This window comes from Helicoverpa armigera, chromosome 24, assembly GCF_030705265.1.
Source record: "Helicoverpa armigera isolate CAAS_96S chromosome 24, ASM3070526v1, whole genome shotgun sequence".
NCBI lineage: Eukaryota > Metazoa > Arthropoda > Insecta > Lepidoptera > Noctuidae > Helicoverpa > Helicoverpa armigera.
The window spans coordinates 1,896,517-1,916,363 of record NC_087143.1 but is presented as its reverse complement, the minus strand read 5'-3'; the positions used below and the strand labels follow the sequence as shown (position 1 = coordinate 1,916,363).

Genomic DNA, 19,847 nt, shown 5'->3' with positions numbered 1-19,847 from the left:
AAGCAGACTTAAAAAATAAGGACAACCCATATTCAAGGTAGGTTTTATTTGTTATTTATATCTATGCTTTTGCCACTCGCTTCGGATAATTTCAAATTGAAAGTACTCATTTTACGTGGTGATGTATGATTTCTATAATATCATGTATATTATTGACGGTAAACACGGCTATGTACTTGCCAGCATAGTCATGGGTACCGAATTGAATATCATATTAAAATTTAAGTTATAAAACCAAAAGAGCAGTGTAAACTAAAATACCTATAACTTTTCAAGACAAGAAATTACGCTATATGCTGCCATCTGTTATTGAATAGCGTGACTAAATAAACAAACTTATTGCATAGTAGTACAACTACTAGCCACTAGATGGCACTGTTTGCTACAATTGTAATAATGTTTTACAATTGGCAAATAAATAATTAAATTTTAACCTGAATTAAATTGAATTGAATTAAATTTTAGAAACATTTAATCATATGTAAGCAAGCAATTCACATTTCATACTAAGCATTGGTATTATATTAAAATTTTCGTATAATCATTTTATAACGCGTTCTTCATTTGCGAATCGTACAGTCATATTTTTTTTGTAAAAAAAACTATTGAATCAGAGTTTTCCTTTATAAAAGTTATACATTTTCACTGTTCGAAATGTCATCCGTAATTTCGACCTGATTCGCATCTGTCAGGATGGCCGAGCGGTCTAAGGCGCCAGACTCAAGGTTCCCTTGCTCACTGATCGTGAGTCCGAGTTGTTCTGGTCCTCTCTGAGGGCGTGGGTTCGAATCCCACTTCTGACAAACCTTTTTGCTTCACAACATTGTACTAGACTAGCACCAAAACGTTTTTTTTTTTAATCTGTTTTCGCATTGGATTATTCATAATATCGCTTATGATAAACTTTTGAATTTGAAAACGGGTGATCTTTTATTACACTTTATTTTACTTCTGTCTGATAGAATCTGTACCGGTGAATAAAAAGGATTGGGACCTCCATACTTAATCAAACTAAACCCAAAAATGGTCTCCTTAAAGAAAAAAATCAAAAAGGTACTTTCCCGTACCGGGAATCGAACCCGAGCCTCCTGGGTGAAAGCCAGGTATCCTAGCCACTAGACCATACGGGATGTGAGTGATGGTTCAAAATATCTGTTCGTAATTTTGGACCATTTGTTCAAACTCATTCTACTTGTGACACTCCATATGCAGCATGATCTTTTATTTGTCAGATAAGTTGACCACAATATTGAAAGTTTATTAAACATATTTAAAAAAATGTAACTTGTATGTGCAAGCATTCAAAAACTGCGCTTTTTTTTTGTTTTAGCGCCAAACTTTGCGCATTAGAAAAGTTAATTGGACTTTTCGTAAGAAAGGCATTCACAAAGTCTTGAATTTGTATGTATCAAAAAAAAAATGTTCGCCGGCCTGGGGACTATAAGATTATACAGTGCGAGTCTTTATAATGAACACATGTTAATAACGATTTCCCGCTGTCTCACCCGCGTCCCGTACCCGCCCAAAACATAGTTCGGTTCAGTACTTTCGGACCCGTAAGGTCCCAGGTAAGTACTGAACCCGTTATAAAGTGCAAGCAAACACAAAAATGTAAAAACAACGCATTATGTGTGAAGCTTTCAACTTTCCGTCTAAGTATCACGTCTCATGAGAAATGATACCTAGGTTCTCCTATAAAGAAACACTAAAAATAATTCTCAATTTTCATCTTATACAAACATGCTTCTGTCTATCCATTGGTTTAAGAAAATATTTTTATCTTTTATATGGCTTCTAATATGCTTAAAAAATTTCAATACAATACCTACTCTGTGCTTCGAACAATCAACTATGGAATCATTTCAAGTAGTACCTAATATTTTGCTTGTTTCGCTTTATTTGAGTAACCAAAGCGTTTTTTTATTCTTATTTTATTTATTGGGCACACTTCCCTACTTAGCTAGAATTTTGAGTAATGTTCTGTCAAATTATCACAAATGTTGAAATGAAGTGCTAATGTAGAATTCTAGAATTAAGTAAAGTAAGTAACATTTGGAAAAATTAGAAGTTAGTTAAGCAGTGTTTGGTTTGGTGATTGGTGATAAATGGGTAAGTATGTGAGCTAATATAATGGTTTTGGACTTTTTATTTGCCTATAAATGATATTGAATACTTGCCAATAAGAATAACAGGTGCTTTTATTTTCATTGCTTAAGTAGGTACCTATATTATGCTATTTTTATTTATAAATATAAAGTGGCTTCCAAGAAAATCATGGTATATATTTTTTTTGCTTTTATAGATAGAACCTATGCATGTTGCTTTATGTACATAATGGCTTCTTCTACATTCAAGCTTAGTTATTATATCCCTTTCATAGCTTTTTCTCAAGTACCTGTGTTTGTCTGCTTTTGCTGCTTGGAAATCATCTGTTTTCTTTTTAAAATAAAGCAATTTAGGTATTAAGCTTATCCTGTTTAGACAATTATTGTCCACCGCAAAAAATGTGACTGAAAGATCTTTTTTTATATTTTTGTGCTATTTTTTTACATAAGTCTAATCTAAATATCTATTTCGCGTCTTCCACCACGGCCTCCGTGGCGCAATTGGCTAGCGCGTTCGGCTGTTAACCGAAAGGTTGGTGGTTCGAGCCCACCCGGGGGCGGCTTCTTTTTGCATTTCAGTATTATACGAAAATAAACCAATACTAATGGAAACGAAACGAAACGAAACGCTCGGACCATGGGGCCCGAGTTCGCGGTTACTTTATAAGGACATCGCGAAAAGGCTTGTCGACGCTTCGCGTGACCAGAGGGCTGGCTTATTCTTCGGACAAAGAATCAGCATTGCCATTCAACGTGGCAATGCAGCCAGTCTTCTGGGCACGTTTCCGGAGGACAGTGATGCGGAGGAATACTTCGACGCCTGATCGATGCTCTTTTATATTTTATGTTTTATGTTTATATGTTACAGCCAAAGTGATTAAATATATATCATACATAATGACTGGTCATTGTATATAATACCCAAATTGGCTAGACAGTGTGATAGATTAATCACTTTATCTGGATCTAATTCATAATAGCTGGTCAAAGTTAGCCAAAGTAATAAATATGGTATAATCGTCTGACTACTTACTAATTCTTATAAACGGCTCAAGTTATTATCGACTCTTTTTATGATAAATCATTAAATGATTCCTCCCACTGTGGGAGAGCAGCGTGAGGGACTCAGAGAGCGAGAGCGTGCAGCGTGAGGTCAGACTGTTAGTGGCTTAAACCCACGCGTTGAACAACGTGCGCCGCCGAGACGGGTCCGTGTCTCCCAGGAGACGGAAGGCTGATAAGGCACCCGAACTCATCGCACAGGCTCACGTCTACGGTAGCTGGGAGTCGTCTCTCGACCACACAGAAGGAGACGATGGCATCCCAGTACCTCTCGCCCCGGACATTGGCTTGAACCAGGGCCGGGCGCGAGAGGTCGCCGCTGCCGACTGCCTTGACGAGGACACGGCGGTGCCCTTCCCGGGCAGGGCACACTCCGGGCCGCCCGTACAGTGGCCCGTGCCACACTTCAAAGAGGGGACTTTTCGCTACTATTATGGAGTGCACTGTGCTAACTAGCCTTTTTCGAATTATATTAAGGCACTTTAGTTAGTTAACATGAAATAATCATCTTTATCTACTTGTTTTATTACATTATCTAAGTCTATGGAGATATTCTATAAAATTGCTAGACAATGTGATTAATTCTGTGTCAATTATCACTTTATCCAAATTGAGTAGATATTATAAATAATAGCTAGATAATATGTATAACATGCGGACTTATTACTTTGGCTGTAACATATATACATTTTGTATATAGTATTTTATTTTTAGCCTTGTATAAAGATAAGTAGTTTAAGTTTGTATATATGTATAGTGTGTACATTGTAGAAATAGATTATAAAAATAAAAAGCCAGTTTTTACGTTCTTAACATTGATAAAATTGATCTAGATACTAATGGAAATACCTTCTCAATATATTTTTTTGTAACGCGTATAATATTTTTTATGTCCTATAAGTCCTTGCGCACGACGCCATCAGATTATTTTTTTTACTCATCAACCGAGTAACTTTTAAGCCGCATTTTTTTATGTTTATTCAATTACCATACATTGTTATAGTACCTAGTATCTTAACTGAAATCAATTACACTTATCAAAATAAGTAATAAATAAAAAACCGGGACCGTATTTTTAAGGATATCATCACGTTTAGAACTTTGAAAAAAAACTAAAATCAAGGGTCAATTCACTTTGACATTTTGGTTGATGCAATCAAAACACATATTTTCTACATCTGAAATATTGTTGGTTAACGATGACAAACAATTTAGTTGATAATCATTTTAATACTCTAATTATGTTGTAGATATAATCAATTTATTAAATCCTCATTATTTAGGCTTACTGAAGAGCTTAGCGATAAAGTAGAGATCCTACTAACAACAACGATGTCAATGTTAACAAAACCAGTTTTAAAATGATGAAACAGCTTATTTATTGAGTTACCATGCAAAATTAACAATGAAAACAAAATTATCTTTACTCCACATAACTGCAAAAGTTATTAATAAACTTCTTATCATTGAAAACCAGTTCTCTTGTTCTTATAAAACTTGTAAATAAATGAAACCCGTTAAAATCGGTGTAGGTGGTAGAACATAACTGGTACAACTAGTGACGTATATGAATATAGGAGTATGAACGCTTATTTTAGCTACTTAGTCATCGGGGATATAGCTCAGTGGTAGAGCATTCGACTGCAGATCGAGAGGTCCCCGGTTCAAACCCGGGTGTCCCCTTAAATTCTCTTTTGTTTTTTTTTCGCCTTATTTATAGAAAATGGGGTTATGTAACCTTTTTATTTATTCGCCTTATAGGTACGTTTTCTTTTATTCGTACAACTAAGTTATACCTACACACGTTTTTATTTAATTTATGGAAATTAAGTAAGTGTCCATGTTTAGAAACAGCAAATGATGTTTTATCAAAATTTAAATCTCAAACTTACTCTGTAAATAACCATTATTTTATTTTATAAAGACCTTCATGAAATTGTCCCATTTGTCAATATGCATGGAGTATTGTGTATATCAATATGTAGATACTTACAGAATTAATAAATTACTTAATACCTAATTTATTAAAACACTAACATTAATTTAAGTGTTTTTTTTTTTCCTTTTTTTAATATTATATAATAGTTATCATGTGATAATGATATTTCTATGACTTTTTGACTTGTTTTGTATACATTCTGGTTCTTCAAACCTTACAGACAGACATGTGTTGCTGGGGAGTTTGTTGCGCCACTTCTTCTTCCCAGCAAAAACACATAGGAAGTGGTGAAGGGCGGGCGTTTTTGGGGGCTGTCTTTTGTTTTTGACGTTCGAAAAGTGCTGATTTATCAGCCTAATTTGAATAAACGATTTTTGAGTTTGAGTTTGAGTTTAATATATTTTTTTTTAATTTTAAATATATAGGTAGGTATACAACTAAAAACTAGTATATTGCATCAAAAAATTGGTCCTCGTCGCTGTCACTTAATACGTAAAATTAACGTAATATCGAATAATTCTTTTAGCTATTAGCTGTATGAACTGGTTTCGTTATAGAAATCGGATGAAGTGGGAAGGAAGAAATACTACTATAATATGTTACGACCAAAAAAATAACATTTGGACAGTAAATCAATGGGCAATATGTTCAGCAAACCATTTATGGTAATCATAACACAGCGAACGGAAAATAGAAGTTTATATTTTTGTAGAATAGCAACTCCCAGGGTATTTAAGTTATAAGAGGAGGTTAAAGCAATTAATTGTAAAATTCAGCCAGCAACCATGTAGCAGTCGTGGCCGAGTGGTTAAGGCGTCTGACTCGAAATCAGATTCCCTCTGGGAGCGTAGGTTCGAATCCTACCGGCTGCGGATCTTTTTGTCTTTCCAAAACAAAAAAAAAATTGTCAATCCATATAATATGTTTTTTCCAGTGTAATTTAATGACTTAGTAACTATCTTTTAATTTATCACATGATTTGCATGTTGCATTTACAGTAGATATTTGAAAAGAATATTCAATTAAAACTAGAACGGTTTAAATAAATTACTTGCGATTAGGTTTTTGTTTTTATTTTTAAATAATGATTATGTTCTGTCTTTAAATAAAAAAATAAATAAGTTCAAATTTCAAATTCAAAATAATTTTAAGCGAACTAATAAGGTATGAAAGGATCTTATAATTAGGTACGTTCTTAGAACTTAGTGGCCTGTTGAGGCACTGCAATTTATTACGAAAAAAATATATTAATTAAAATTAGGTCTCTACATTTATAAATTTCTCTTAATAAAACTAATTTTAGTAAGATCTTAAAGTTACTTAATATTAAATTCTATTCTTATATTCTAGGCACATTACATTCTTAACAATAATTTCTAATCATACTTTATTAAGTACAGATTTTTTTTTTACATTTACTTAAATTTTTAATTATATTATTTATCTTCAAGGATTTCTTTTACTGAATAGTAGGCTTTTTCAATTAGGAAGTGATCTATCGGTGAAATAAATTCATAGCAAGATGAATTTCAAAAATTATCCTCACAAAAACTAATTAATCTTCTAAAATGTAAATAATTGCGACTTAATTGCATACAAAATACACTTTCTGGCACACAAATAATGTTGTAAAGAAATTCTTCTAATTTTTCCCCTTATCTATTCCTGAACGAATAGTTTATTTCTTCAAACACGAAATTGTTAAGATAACCTAAATTAAGCCGCAACAATGTTTTAAATTCACGAAGGCTTTTCTTAAACACGTGTTAATTAGTATGTATCTTTATATGAAGTGGCAAAGCAAGGCCGATATCGACAATTAAAAACGGTTTTACTCCTACAGGCAAGTTAAATTGATCAGTTCCTTCGGTGGTTTGGGCAAACACCGTCGTCTACGATCGTAACGAAATATTTAAAGTAGTGGCAAATAAAAACAATTATTTTATTACTACGACGGTAAGTTTAGTGTGCTTTTGAGGTCCGTTCTGTGGCCCATTTTATTTAGTTACAAGTGGTGACGATAATGCAAACACTTTGGCACAAAACTTGACATAAATATAAAAATTGTTTTTTTTTCTTGACTGGAAATATTTTTCGGATTATTCTAGTCCAAAAATACGAAAAAGATATCGTGGCCCATGAGGGGATCGAACCCGCGACCTTCGCGTTATTAGCACGACGCTCTAACCAACTGAGCTAATGGGCCGATGTGTGGAGTGTCGAAATAGACTAGTACGTTCGTTTTGTGATAAAATGAGATGGTATGTATTTGCGACGTCTCCAAATAAACATAGCACTCAATGCCCTACTAATAGAAGTCTTTCTAACTATCTCAACTCAAAATGACTGCTTACTATGTAGATAATAAACTTTGAAAGTTGAAGATGTTTTTCATAAAAGTCTGACTTATTACGAAAGTGCTTGTCTGCTTTAATGAACTGTCAAAAGCAAAAAAATTATACATCCTCCATATTGCGAAGTCTATTAAAAATAGGAGTATCCAGTGACACCATAACCATGCCATTTCCAGCCCAAAAAATGCAGTGGCAGCCCCCAAACCTGACTGCATCATGTCCTGCCCACTCCGAGATCACTGCATGCAGTCCACTTGGCTACATGTACCTGAGCCTCATAGTCCAGCTATACAGCGGCAGTAAGGACGCCAGGATACAGGAGAAGATCCACCAGTGTCCTCGTGAAGAAGTGGAGAAGGATGAAGAATATGACTTTATTATTGTTGGGGCTGGGGCAGCTGGGTGCGTGCTGGCTAATCGGCTGTCTGCTTTTGAGCAGTGGAAGGTAGGTGCATAGGTACAGTAGACCGCACATCAGTGGTAACTGTCATGCACCTTAACTCAACAGTAATAAGTACGATTTTCCTATAAAACTGTTACCACTGACCTGCAGTTGACTGTACAAAATAATTCTTAACGAATGGTCTTGTAATGAACTTTGTTGTATTAAGTTCTGCATGTATAAAAGCGTGTTTTTCTAGTGGTTTTAAACTATTGATTTATTATACTAAGACATATAAATCTAGACACACGGCAGTGTGTCCGCCAAGTTCGAGCAAAAAAAGCGACACACCGGCCGTGGGTTATATTACACGAACCATTTCGGGCCAAATTCGACCCCCCTATAACTCAAAATCTATTTTATTTACGCATACCAAATTTCTAGTATCTGTTGAGACCCCCTCACTTATCTAAAATACAAAATTTCATTAATATACCTATTGTAGGTCTTGAGATATTGACGTCAGAAAATCGCTATTTTTACTATACACTCACTGACTGACTGACTGACTGACTCACTCATCAAAAACCTAGACCACTTCCAATGGTCGTATTGACTTGAAATTTGGCATGGAGGTAGGTCTTTATGTCAAGGTAAAGGGAAAAATCTGAAAATGGCCAAGTGTGAGTCGGTTTCAAAATAATGAAGATGTTTTATACCCGGTGTAAATTTATACCCCTAAGGAACTAAAACGAAATAAATGTATCTATATTTATATAATATATCTTCGAATGGTCGTACCGATCTGAAATTCGTTACAAAGGTTTGTATTAAGTCAAAGTAAAGTAAAAATCTGATCTGAAAACGACCAAGTGTGCGTCAGTTTCGAAAATAACGAATGTGTAACTTTGATCCACGAACATAATATATGATAACATGTCATGTCAGTCAGTTGGTAAATCTAGTCCATTTAGTTAATCTAGTTCATTTCTTTGTAAGAAGCATAAATCTGAAAGATAGTATAAATGAGACATTTCCTTAACTAATTTAATCATAAGAAAAAAATAAAATAATCAACCTTACAAAAATAAATGAAATCCCACCCAAAACAATAATGTGAAAGACTGCCAAGTTCGATAATATGGGAATGCTTCGCCTATAAAAGAAGTGAGATCTGAATAAGTACCAAGTTCCATAGTTACATATACCTCAGTTCAAAATAGTTACTTTTTAATGATGTTACTTGGCAAGTTTTAATAGAAAATTAAATACTTACTTGATTCATTGCGTTTAGTAGGTTTATAACAAGGTGTGTGAAAACTTGCCAAGTAGCATCATTAAAAAGTAACTATTTTGAACTGAGGTATATGTAACTATGGAACTTGGTACTTATTCAGATCTCACTTCTTTTATAGGCGAAGCATTCCCATATTATCGAACTTGGCAGTCTTTCACATTATTGTTTTGGGTGGGATTAATTTAATTCGAATGGATAACGTGGTGATTAACGCTCAATCCTTTTCCGTGTGAGAGGGTGTCTTTTTTTTTTTTTTTAGCGACGTAAAATCATCAAATGACCCCTCCCGCTGTGGGTTAGCAGCGGTGAGGGAGTGTCAGACTCTTACTGACTAAAATCGTCGTGTTCCGTCATAGGCCTTTTATGTACCAGGGCCGCGGTATCTCTTTCGAACAACCCGCAGCCCCGGCAGGCCTTGGCCCTGCTGGGCCCCGCTGGGGTTGCTGACATCTCTTTGAGGAGCGCGTGGAACAACGCGCGCCGTCGACACGGGTCTGTCGTCTAGAAAGACAGAGGGACGATGAGCCACCCGAACTCACCGCCCACAGACCCACGCCTACGGTGGCCGGGAGTCATCTCGCGACACCCGGCGCCCATGGTGTCTACCTGGTCCAGCGCGGCGGCCGGGATGAGAGGTGCGAACTCTCTGGCGTTCCGCCTCCTCCTTCTCGAGCATGACCGCTTCGCAGAAGGAGGCGACGGCATCCCATTCCCTCTCGCCCCGGACCATGGCCTGAACCAGGGCCGGACGCGAGAGGTCGCCGCCGCCCAAAGCCTCGACGAGGACCCGGCGGTGCCCTTCCCATGCGGGGCACACCTGGACTGTGTGGTCCACCGTGTCCTCGGGGCTGTCCGCACAATGGTGACACCCGGGCGCCTCCTCACGACCGATGCGGTGCAGGTACCTCCCGAAACAACCGTGTCCGGTGAGGACCTGCGTCATGCGGTACGTGAGGGCGCCGTGACTCCTCCCGAGCCACTCCTCAAAGAGGGGACTTACCGCCACGATGGTGGCGTGCCCTGTGAGAGGGTGTCTGTGCCCAGAACTGGGTCGATTAAAAGGCAGAACTGGGTCGATGACAGAAAATGTTCTTTTTTTCATTGAAATAATTTACTTGAAATGTTGTTTAACTTCAATAGCAGGAAGCTTATTAAAGATATAACAACATAATTTTCATGCTTTGGGAGTACCTTCCAATTACAATTCGTGTATTTTATGTCTTGTACTTACTAAATATTCGAATAAACTTAATGTTTGCGTTTATTGTAATCATCGCGTAATTGTTAATGATTCATGTTCAAGTATCTTTTAATTAGTTGCTTCCACTCTAAATTACTTAGCTCATGTAGCATTCATTTACAAAATAACGCACTGTGTGACCTGATTTACTTTGACTATAGACGTTTATTAATCATCCTTTATTTACTTTACGTTTTAAATATAATATAACTAGTCGTTTTCCCGCGGTTTCAGCCGCGTCCCGTGGGAGCTACTGCCCGCACCGGGATAAAATATGGCCTATATTACTCGAAGATAATATAGCTTTCTAATGGTGAAAGAATATTTAAAATCGGTCCAGTAGTTTTTTACAACCAACCAAACAAACAAAGTTTTCCTCTTTATAGTATAGATAAATGTAGGTATACTGCAATTGGCGCACTGAAAATTTTTAGTCGGTCGATAGTTTGTTTGGGTTCTTAAATCAGTATGGAGATGAATTACTAGCAGGTACGCATATTAGAGCGATCAGGTATTTAGCCGGTATCAGATCGACTGACAACTTTGAGAGGAAATAAGATTTCCTTAATAAAACTGTCTTCTATCGGGTCAACTGTCGGCCAACTGTTTGCAGTGTGTAGGTACCAACTGAACATTTTAAAAAGCAAAGCTGCCATGCAAAAACAATTCCAACAATTTTAAATGTTATTCTTTGCTTTATTACTAACTAGCGACTTCGCATGGGCGCAACGCTTACATGCGACGCATATAAACCTTCCTCTTCAAGCACTCTATCTATAAAAAACCGCGTCGTTTGAAAGATATACGCATACAAATATGTACATAGGGACAGAGAAAGCGACTTTATTTATTTATGTAATACTTTATGTACTCAGATACACACACAGAATACACACAAGAAGAAAATATATGTAGTGATTTCCACTTTCCACCCAGGTGCTGGTCCTAGAAGCTGGCACGGAACAGCCCGACGTGAGCCTGGTTCCTGGGCTAGCGACGGCCATGCTAGGCTCCAGCGTTGACTGGGGGTACACTACTATGCCTGATGGAAGGAGCTGCCTCGCAAGACCTGGACAGGCCTGCTCGTGGCCTAGGTAAATATTATACTAATATAACTTAAATATAAGAATATCAGCCAGCTGCGCAGGACATATTATACGTAGTACCTACCTACTACTACCACAAGCATTTGCGCAGTGGGTATCAAAAATATGTGTGTAGTGTGGAGGAAAACACCAAATCTCCCTATGAACCTAGAAAATCTACTTCAATAGAAATCCCAAAACGTCGTATTCAGAAGCTACTTAATTGCTACCGATAATATCATATACATATTTATCATACTTTAATTTAATTTAATATCTGATATTAGATATCTCCTAACATAAGAATCTTCATAAGATATATTCTAATATCAGTCTAGATAAAATAAAAACTAATTATCTATGTAAGTATATGATAATACAGGTAGGTATACTACTTTGTTTCCAAACAGGTTAAATCACGTTACAAATTATTTATCGCAATCATCTGTAATCAGTAATACATAAAGCTAATGATATAATTATTAGCTCTATCATTATTTCCACAAATATACTTAAAACTTAATAAGGCGAAACTGCCAATTGTATATAATACTCATGGATATTATATTTACATGATTCATGAATTGTTGAATCCGTGTTTTAAATAATATATCAGGTAAATCAATCTTAGATACCGATAGCTCAAGCGCCTTTATCAAAAGGAAAAGAATTCAAACAAAACATGATAATACAAACATTTCTAGATTAACGACCAATTTATTTTCATTTGAAGCTGGAAGAACCCTAGCCATTTTTGTATCAAATACATTTACTATTACATTAAATCGAAATATACATAGTAGGGTGGAGCGAAAATGTATGGAGCAAAAAAAAAATCGTTTTTTCTCAACGGAATAGGGATGAAAAGTTGTCTTATAATATTCAAAACAAGTGTACAAAATTTGACTTACCAGTCGCAATATTTTGAGGTGCCCCAGAGGAGATGAAAATAAAAAATATAAAAAAATCCAATTTTTCTATTTATTGCAAAAATTAAACATTAAAAAAGCAAACTTAAATATCAAACTGATTTTTCGTATTAAAAGTAGGCATTCGTTTACGCGAAAGCAGTCTCGCTCTAATGAAACCGTCTCTTTTATTATCTCCACAAACTGCATTTGATGCTTCTGTCACCAACTTGATGCAGCGCTCTACTGCTTGAGTGTGACATGGAAAATCAATAATCTGACACATACTGAGACCGTTCTTGACCACATTTTTCAAGGTTTCAATAATGCCAACATCTTTCAAGACAGAAGAAGCTATAATAGCAGCGGCTCTATGCGAAACTCCAGTACGATCGCATGCAAGAGCTAATGAGGTTAAATTCAATCGTTTTTATTAGGTGGCGAAGCTTTATGTTTTACCTGTTCTGGGTTTTTATACTGAGGACTAGTAGATGGCACAAGCAAACTATCGCATGAGCTGCTGCTTTCTGTTACCAAATCATCAGTCAATGAACGAGAACAACAAGGTTTATCAAAATAGTTTACCTCTCTACTGCGATATAAAGCTTTTCTTTTCTTTCTTGCTTTTATTTTTTGCCGCTGTAGCCACATCGACACCGCCTATTATCATTTTTCTGGTCGTTCTTTGATCCAATAAAAAAACAACTTCCTCCTTGGGAATGCGACATTCTTTAGGACAGTTACAATCCGATATAACTTTGCATTTGCAGCTACAAATATCAAAGAAATGAAAGAAATGAAAAGTCTGATATGAATTTATTATTTTTCTTGGTATTTAATGTCCGTTTGACGGCCTCGATATGGTTTCATTAAGCATCTGTATTTGTCATGATAAACGCGAATCAATTGTAGGATTCTTTTGAAACTTACAGTTGGCAGCGACGATTTTGCCATATTTATAAAACTTCTTGAGCCAGCCTTTCAGATATTTCATGAACTGTTGGCTCTTTTGTTGCTATATCAGGCTTCAATTCATTTTTGATAAATAAATAATATTTCATAATGTCGTTGTAAGTTGGTAACTGGGAAACAGGCAACTTTTCTGGCAAACCAGAGGCAGGACAGCTTGACATTTGTCGTGTTTTAACTTGCAACATATTTCTGTAATTAAGACAAAGAATACTTTTAATAGTACTACGGTTATAACCGAAACTGCAAGTTTTGAATGTGAAAAATATTACTTACAATATATGTATTTGTTCCCAGCCGTCAGATTCGATGTGTCAAGTACCTAAGTGCACGACAAACAAGTGAGCTCGTGTACGCGCGCGAGTTGGCTAATGCCATTTCTTTGATGAGAGGGAACCTACCGATCAGAACAAACACGTTTCCAGTTCAATCTTGTTTAGTTTACACTAATAAAGCATCGCTAAGAATATAATTCCGAGTTTATACAATGTTTGCGATTTTATGGAATTTGCGCAAATTTTCAAAACTTTACGATGATGGGGGCACCTCTAAACTTGACGTAAACAAACTGAGCTTTCTCGTATTTAGTAATGACCTAAAATAGCAACTTTATACAGGTATGCCGAAGCAAAAATTCAAAAAAAATAAAATCGCTCCACCCTAATACATAGTGTCAGACTCTTACTGACTAAAACCCACCATGTTCCTTCTTAACACCTTTATGTATCAGGGCCGCGGTAACTCTTTCGAACAATCCCGCAGGCCAGCAATTCATAGCCTAGGGACATAAATATTTCCTGGTCCATTGCCGCTCCAGTGTGGTCCACAATGAACTATAGGTTAAGACGCCCCTAACTAGATACTTATTGATACAAGAAAAAAAAAAATACTAAGCAAGATCACAAACTTTTGCCCATTACTATTGACAATTAAAAATCGATACAATCGCGTCACAATCTCAACATACGCAATCGATTGGGATCGCCTTTCCTAATCGCAGTTTTACTCGACAATTATTCGTTTATCATTAATCTGATAGCGCATCGGCTCCATTACTTTATGCCCTTGTCGCCTATCAGTGCAAACATTGCGAACATTCCTCGTCGCACACGTTTCGCTAATCTTATCATAGTCACTACTAGTTATGTTACTAAGCCCTATTACTACGCTTTTCATCTGCTGTATACTTTATAATATTGTTTGCTATTTCGTTCTCTTTCTTCCTCTTCATCTTAGGTTTTGTTGAGAATCCTGCTATCTATAGCTTGGTAATAGCAATCGGTAGCATTAAAAGGGTTATGTTGTGGGATAGAAAAACTGTGTAAAGCCAATGAAGATTCCAAGGGTCACTGCAGTTGGTTTGATTTTCCTACTCCACGACAGATGTTGTTATCTTAAAACTGTAATGTGTTGAACAGTGTTTTAAGTCATGGTCCAATTTTTCCTGTAGTTTTAGTGTTTTTATTTAGCCTTAATTAATTTTGGCCGTGACCGTAATAAAACTAGTTTTTCTGCATTTCTTTGATCTTTTAATTTTTCAGTGCCTATTCCTAGTATTATTTCATAGCAATGATTTGCTTACGCGTTTCCTTATTTACAAAAGTAAACCTTCATGACTCCTTTTCTAAAATGCTGGCTGTGTCTTCCTCTTATACTACTATACTATATATAGAGCGGCAGAGAATAACAAAGTTTTACTTAAAAACAGCACGTTCCTAATGGAGCCCTTTGTATTCCCGGGCCACAGTGACTCTTCCATCCCTCAAAAGTGATAAAGTGCTGACCCTGTCGATCTCAATGCCAATGCTTTCAGACATACAACATATATTTCTGCGGTATCATGTTTTTCCACTATCTCAATACGTGATTGTATTTACATTCAAATAAACGAATGATAAGCACATGATAACTGTCTGCCAAGATATCAATTTTTTCGCAATATTTCATAACGAATTTATTTTAGGTTTGTTTGTTGAATTTTGATCTGTAGATATGAGGATAACCCGTTTATCTAGGTGATGGGTATCTTCATAGACGTCAATGGCATTGTTGTTTCTTTAATTTCCATGCCTATGTTTTCAAAATACCTATGGAGTTCCTGGCCTGTTCATAGACTTTGTGAGACCTTTAGAACGGTGGAAGGCCTAGAGTTTTTTCAGAATATAAGACGATAAATATGCTTTTAGAGGTAAAATGATGGGCGGGTCGAGTTCTATCAACTCATTCGCGTACATCCGAGGTAACAAGCTTGACTATGACCACTGGGCGGAGTTGGGCAACGATGGCTGGAGCTACGAAGAAGTGAGAAACATATCGCTATGCACTTTACCTATTGCACTGAACAAATAGCTATAGAAGGAATTAATTTAGGAAGCACTGTTGCACAAAAATGTTGTAGGCTGATAATTTTATGATAGTCTAATAAGGCTAATCCCTTGCCAAGCCCTAAGTAATACCCAAAGGGGATATTTACTTAAATGATGCATCTTGATTCCTAGGTGCTGCCATATTTCAAGAAATCCGAACGAAATTTGAATATAGAAGGCCTGGACCGCAAATATCATGGAGTCCACGGCGAACAATCGGTCCAACGACTGCCTTACACGGACAAACCTTCTCTCATGTTGATAGAAGCGTTTCAAGAACGAGGTATCCCTATCAGAGACTATAATGCAGCCTACCAGGTTGGCGCCATGAAGGCACAAGAGACCTCAGAGGACGGCGAGCGCGTCTCCGCCAACAACGCCTTCATGCAACCCATTAGATACAAAAGGAAGAACTTGACCGTCAAAGTAAAATCTGAAGTGACCAAAATCCTCATCAACAAACAAAAAGTCGCTTACGGAGTTAAATATGTTAAAGATGGTCGTGTTCACAGAGCTTATGCTAGGAAGGAAGTTATCGTCAGCGGTGGATCTATTAACTCTCCTAAACTCCTCATGTTATCCGGTATAGGACCTAAGAAGCATTTGTCTGAATTAAATATTACCGTAAAGCAAGATTTAGCCGTCGGAGAAAATTTGCACGATCACGTTACTTTCAATGGTATCATTGTAGTTCTACCTAACAGGACAGCCACTACAGTCAGTGGGGATGAGTTATTGCAGGAGTTGCGTGATTATAAGAAAATGGAACATAAGGATGGACCACTGGCTTCCCAAGGACCAGTCAACTCCATCTCATTCATTAAGACTGATCATGATCTGCCCGCACCAGATGTTCAGTACCAATATTTACAACTCTTAGTTGACGAATACGCTAGTAACATGTCGCTGTATGAGTCTGTTAATATATTCCCCCCTGCGTACTACAATGGTGTGTCGCCCAGAGCTATGAATTTGGTTCCTAAGAGTAGAGGGAAGTTACTGCTCAACCCTGATGATCCGAACGGCAAGCCCTTGATTTACGCCAATTATTTCGCAGATCCGTCTGATTTCATCCCCATTATAAAAGGACTTAAATTCTTCTTTACTTTTGAGCACACAGAAACGTTCAAACGTTATGGGGCGTATTTCTTAAAGAAGTCATTGTACCCGTGTGAGCATTACGAATGGGGTACTGATGAGTACATCATCTGTATGGCAAGAGCATACACTTCGAGCACATATCACCCCGTGGGGACCTGCAAAATGGGCCCCAGTTGTGATGACAAAGCGGTCGTTGACCCCAAACTGAAGGTTTATGGCATTTCTCGTTTGAGAGTCATAGATGCATCTATCATGCCTGTTGTGAATCGTGGAAACACCGTAGCACCTACCTTGATGATTGCAGAAAAGGGTGCGGATTTCATAATCGACGAATGGTTAAATAAATACTAGCATTCATTCCCTCAGAAGTCAGGTGTTTAAAGCTAGATTACACTGGTGTTTTAGCTACTGCATAACAGATGGCGTTACTGGTATCATATTGGAGCTGACTTCAATGACCCAGTTTTTGCTGGTGATTCATTTGTTTCGATATTTTATCGTTAATGTGTGTTATGCAAAATTAAATTACGAAATCTATTATACGAATTATGCAGTTTTATTAATTACTAGGTATTACCCATGTCATTGCACCCATGTGGGGGGTAATTGATTTATTTTTGTATTATCTGCAGCTTAACAGTTTTGCTTTTGGTAACCTTGCATTTTTATTTCTTTTTGATTTACTAACACTGGCACGTGTTGGTCCATCAGACTTGATTCGTGTAAAAATCTTTTATTCATTTTACTAAGTGTATTTTTTCGAACTATAGCTTTTTGTAATCAATCACAAGCCCCTTCAAGGGCTATAATTTTACTTTTTCATCATCATCATCATCAGCCTATCGCAGTCCACTGCTGGACATAGGCCTCTCCAAGTGCACGCCACTGAGATCTATTTTCGGCTGCTCGCATCCAGCTTCTGCCAGCCGTCTTGCGCAAGTCATCACTCCACCGTGCCTGAGGACGTCCTACACTACGTTTGCCGAGGCGCGGTCTCCACTCTAGAACTCGTTTACCCCAACGGTTATCGGTTCTTCGGCTAATATGGCCAGCCCACTGCCACTTCAGCTTGCTGATTCGGTTTTATTTTTTTTTTAATTTTAGCAATAATATTGCTTAGATTGGTGGTCAGATAAAGGATAAAATAACAAATCATTTTATATCATAACAATATATTTATTCTTATTCAATTTCATCTTTCACATTTTTTCAAATTACAAAAGTATAAAATCCAACAATATCTCCCGACGAACTTCTCCGAATATTAATAAGTAAACAATTTTTTTTTTCAACAACTTCATGCAAATTGCATAGCAAGCCAACATGGCGAATATCAGCAATATTTACTATTCACAATTCACAATCGGAATACTTTTTTCTTTTGTACATTTTATGGCATAGATGCCGAAGTCATACTGTCTATTCTCTATACATTACAAATAGACTACAAGTTACAATACAAACTTTACAAGTTAGAAATACCTTGAATAACATTCAACAGTTTAATCACTGGTACAACGCTCTAACAGACGTAATTGTAACTACTAGACAAAAGATGGCGCTACACGCCGAAGCCACAGCCAACATGGCCGAAATGGCAAACGAACCTACTTGGTCGTGTTAATTTTTTTTCCATATTTTTTTTTTCCAAGAACATGATGCTTTCGACGGTTTCACTTCTCGGGCAACTTGATGACGGGGGTCTGTGAATATCCCCAGTTCATCTCACAATGCTCGATAAGATCTCTCTCGGTGTCCGACAATGTCGAGAAGTCGAACTCCTGGCTGTCGCTGAAGGGGTCTGTATATGGATAGTGGACCAACACGCAGCTAAAGTCCATTGAAGATCCGCAGCAGCCGAGAAGTTTGCGCAACTTTGTTTCCGAGTCAACCTGTAGACAAAACAGATAGTTTGTTAATACCATTGTTCTTATATCTTAAACAAATAGAGCATATAGACATTGCAAATATTTTCTAGTACAAAATCGTAACTCTAAAGATTGGAATGCAACAAAATAAGTTAATAACAAGTTTCTGAACCGACGTCAAGAGTTCTTGAGGAAAATGCGCAAAGAATTTAAAATTGCATTGCACAACCTTTAAAACAGGTTTGGAGAGAGTCAAGAATGCAGTTAACGGTGTTAAAATTTACCTTAATGACGTAGATGTCGTTTTCGACGCAGAAGGCCTGGAGCAGGACTTCTTGCATGTGGGTCGCACTGTCTCCTGGGGGCGCCTCTGCCGTCAGACAGAAGAGGGCTCGGTTGCTGTTCTTGGAGAGGTACTGGATGGCAGGCAGGAGGCCGACCGTCAGTCGTTTCTCCACGCATGCTCGTCGCAGCACCGTTTTGATGCATTGACTTATTGGGCTGAGGAAAAACATGTTTTATTAGTTACTTTGCTTGAGAAAGTTAGATGGCAATTATGGAAGATATTGCTTCAAGGGTTTGAATAAGCACTTTTCTGGGTCAAAGTTATGTTTTGATCTATTTTTTTGTCTGGTTGGTCCTGAAGGGTCCTTAAGATTTTTGCGGATTTTAATGAAGTTAGAACTTAACCAGTTGCACAAAAATTTGGAGTTTTAATTGTATCATTTACTAATGTTCTCAAACCGCAGTTCAATGGACAAAATTATGATCATTAATTTCTAATTTGTCTTGGGGACTTTAAAAAGCAGTAATTTAGAATTGCACAATATTGCAATAATCACCTCTTGGCAGCCATGCCGCTGAACGTTTCAGCTTTAACGGGAACAACTGAATCCTTGTACATTATGTTAGACAGTTTAATGCTCTTCAACTCAAACTGATCACTGATTTTCAACACTGTGTAATCCTCGTGAGGAATTATCACAAACACTTCACTCCAATCCAAAAAACTCCAGTATTATGCAATCCAAAAGGGTTCACAAACTCTTCAACTTATCGAAGTTTATGTCACAATGATTTCACAACTTTGCGATTCAAACTAGCGTGGTGTCTCTCTGAATGCTTGGTGCAGAATGTGGCGTCACCGAGATAGCGTCCGTGTTTTATAGAG

General features: G+C 37.0%; 2 protein-coding genes and 6 non-coding genes across 9 annotated transcripts; 5 read left to right on the top strand and 3 right to left on the bottom strand.

Annotated features, from left to right (window-relative positions):
* Window positions 1-687: 687 nt before the first annotated feature.
* Window positions 688-803, top strand: Trnal-caa (transfer RNA leucine (anticodon CAA)). Its single transcript has 2 exons — window positions 688-725; window positions 759-803. It is a non-coding gene; the product is annotated as a tRNA-Leu (tRNA).
* A 255-nt stretch (window positions 804-1,058) lies between these two features.
* Window positions 1,059-1,130, bottom strand: Trnae-uuc (transfer RNA glutamic acid (anticodon UUC)). The gene has a single exon. It is a non-coding gene; the product is annotated as a tRNA-Glu (tRNA).
* Window positions 1,131-2,170: 1,040 nt separating this feature from the next.
* Window positions 2,171-17,354, top strand: LOC110381520 (glucose dehydrogenase [FAD, quinone]). 2 transcript variants are annotated; one of them, XM_064041207.1, is made up of 5 exons: window positions 2,171-2,192; window positions 7,637-7,905; window positions 11,316-11,473; window positions 15,528-15,642; window positions 15,840-17,354. In XM_064041207.1, the coding sequence occupies exons 2-5, from the start codon at window positions 7,645-7,647 to the stop codon at window positions 17,157-17,159; spliced, it is 1,854 nt and encodes a 617-aa protein (XP_063897277.1). In that variant the 5' UTR covers window positions 2,171-2,192; window positions 7,637-7,644; the 3' UTR covers window positions 17,160-17,354. The 2 variants fall into 2 exon arrangements, with proteins under 2 accessions (XP_063897277.1, XP_021197544.3); XM_021341869.3 differs by lacking the exon at window positions 2,171-2,192 and adding an exon at window positions 6,915-7,062.
* Window positions 2,592-2,665, top strand: Trnan-guu (transfer RNA asparagine (anticodon GUU)). The gene has a single exon. It is a non-coding gene; the product is annotated as a tRNA-Asn (tRNA).
* Trnac-gca (transfer RNA cysteine (anticodon GCA)) lies at window positions 4,779-4,850 on the top strand. Its single transcript has one exon. It is a non-coding gene; the product is annotated as a tRNA-Cys (tRNA).
* On the top strand, window positions 5,897-5,978 carry Trnas-cga (transfer RNA serine (anticodon CGA)). The gene has a single exon. It is a non-coding gene; the product is annotated as a tRNA-Ser (tRNA).
* Window positions 7,239-7,312, bottom strand: Trnai-aau (transfer RNA isoleucine (anticodon AAU)). Its single transcript has one exon. It is a non-coding gene; the product is annotated as a tRNA-Ile (tRNA).
* Window positions 17,355-17,962: 608 nt separating the features above from the next.
* On the bottom strand, window positions 17,963-19,838 carry LOC110381518 (growth arrest and DNA damage-inducible protein GADD45 alpha). Its single transcript, XM_021341866.3, has 3 exons — window positions 19,519-19,838; window positions 18,961-19,177; window positions 17,963-18,700 (listed from the first exon to the last, which is right to left on the bottom strand). The coding sequence occupies exons 1-3, from the start codon at window positions 19,578-19,580 to the stop codon at window positions 18,482-18,484; spliced, it is 498 nt and encodes a 165-aa protein (XP_021197541.3). The 5' UTR covers window positions 19,581-19,838; the 3' UTR covers window positions 17,963-18,481.
* Between the last annotated feature and the right edge of the window lie 9 nt (window positions 19,839-19,847).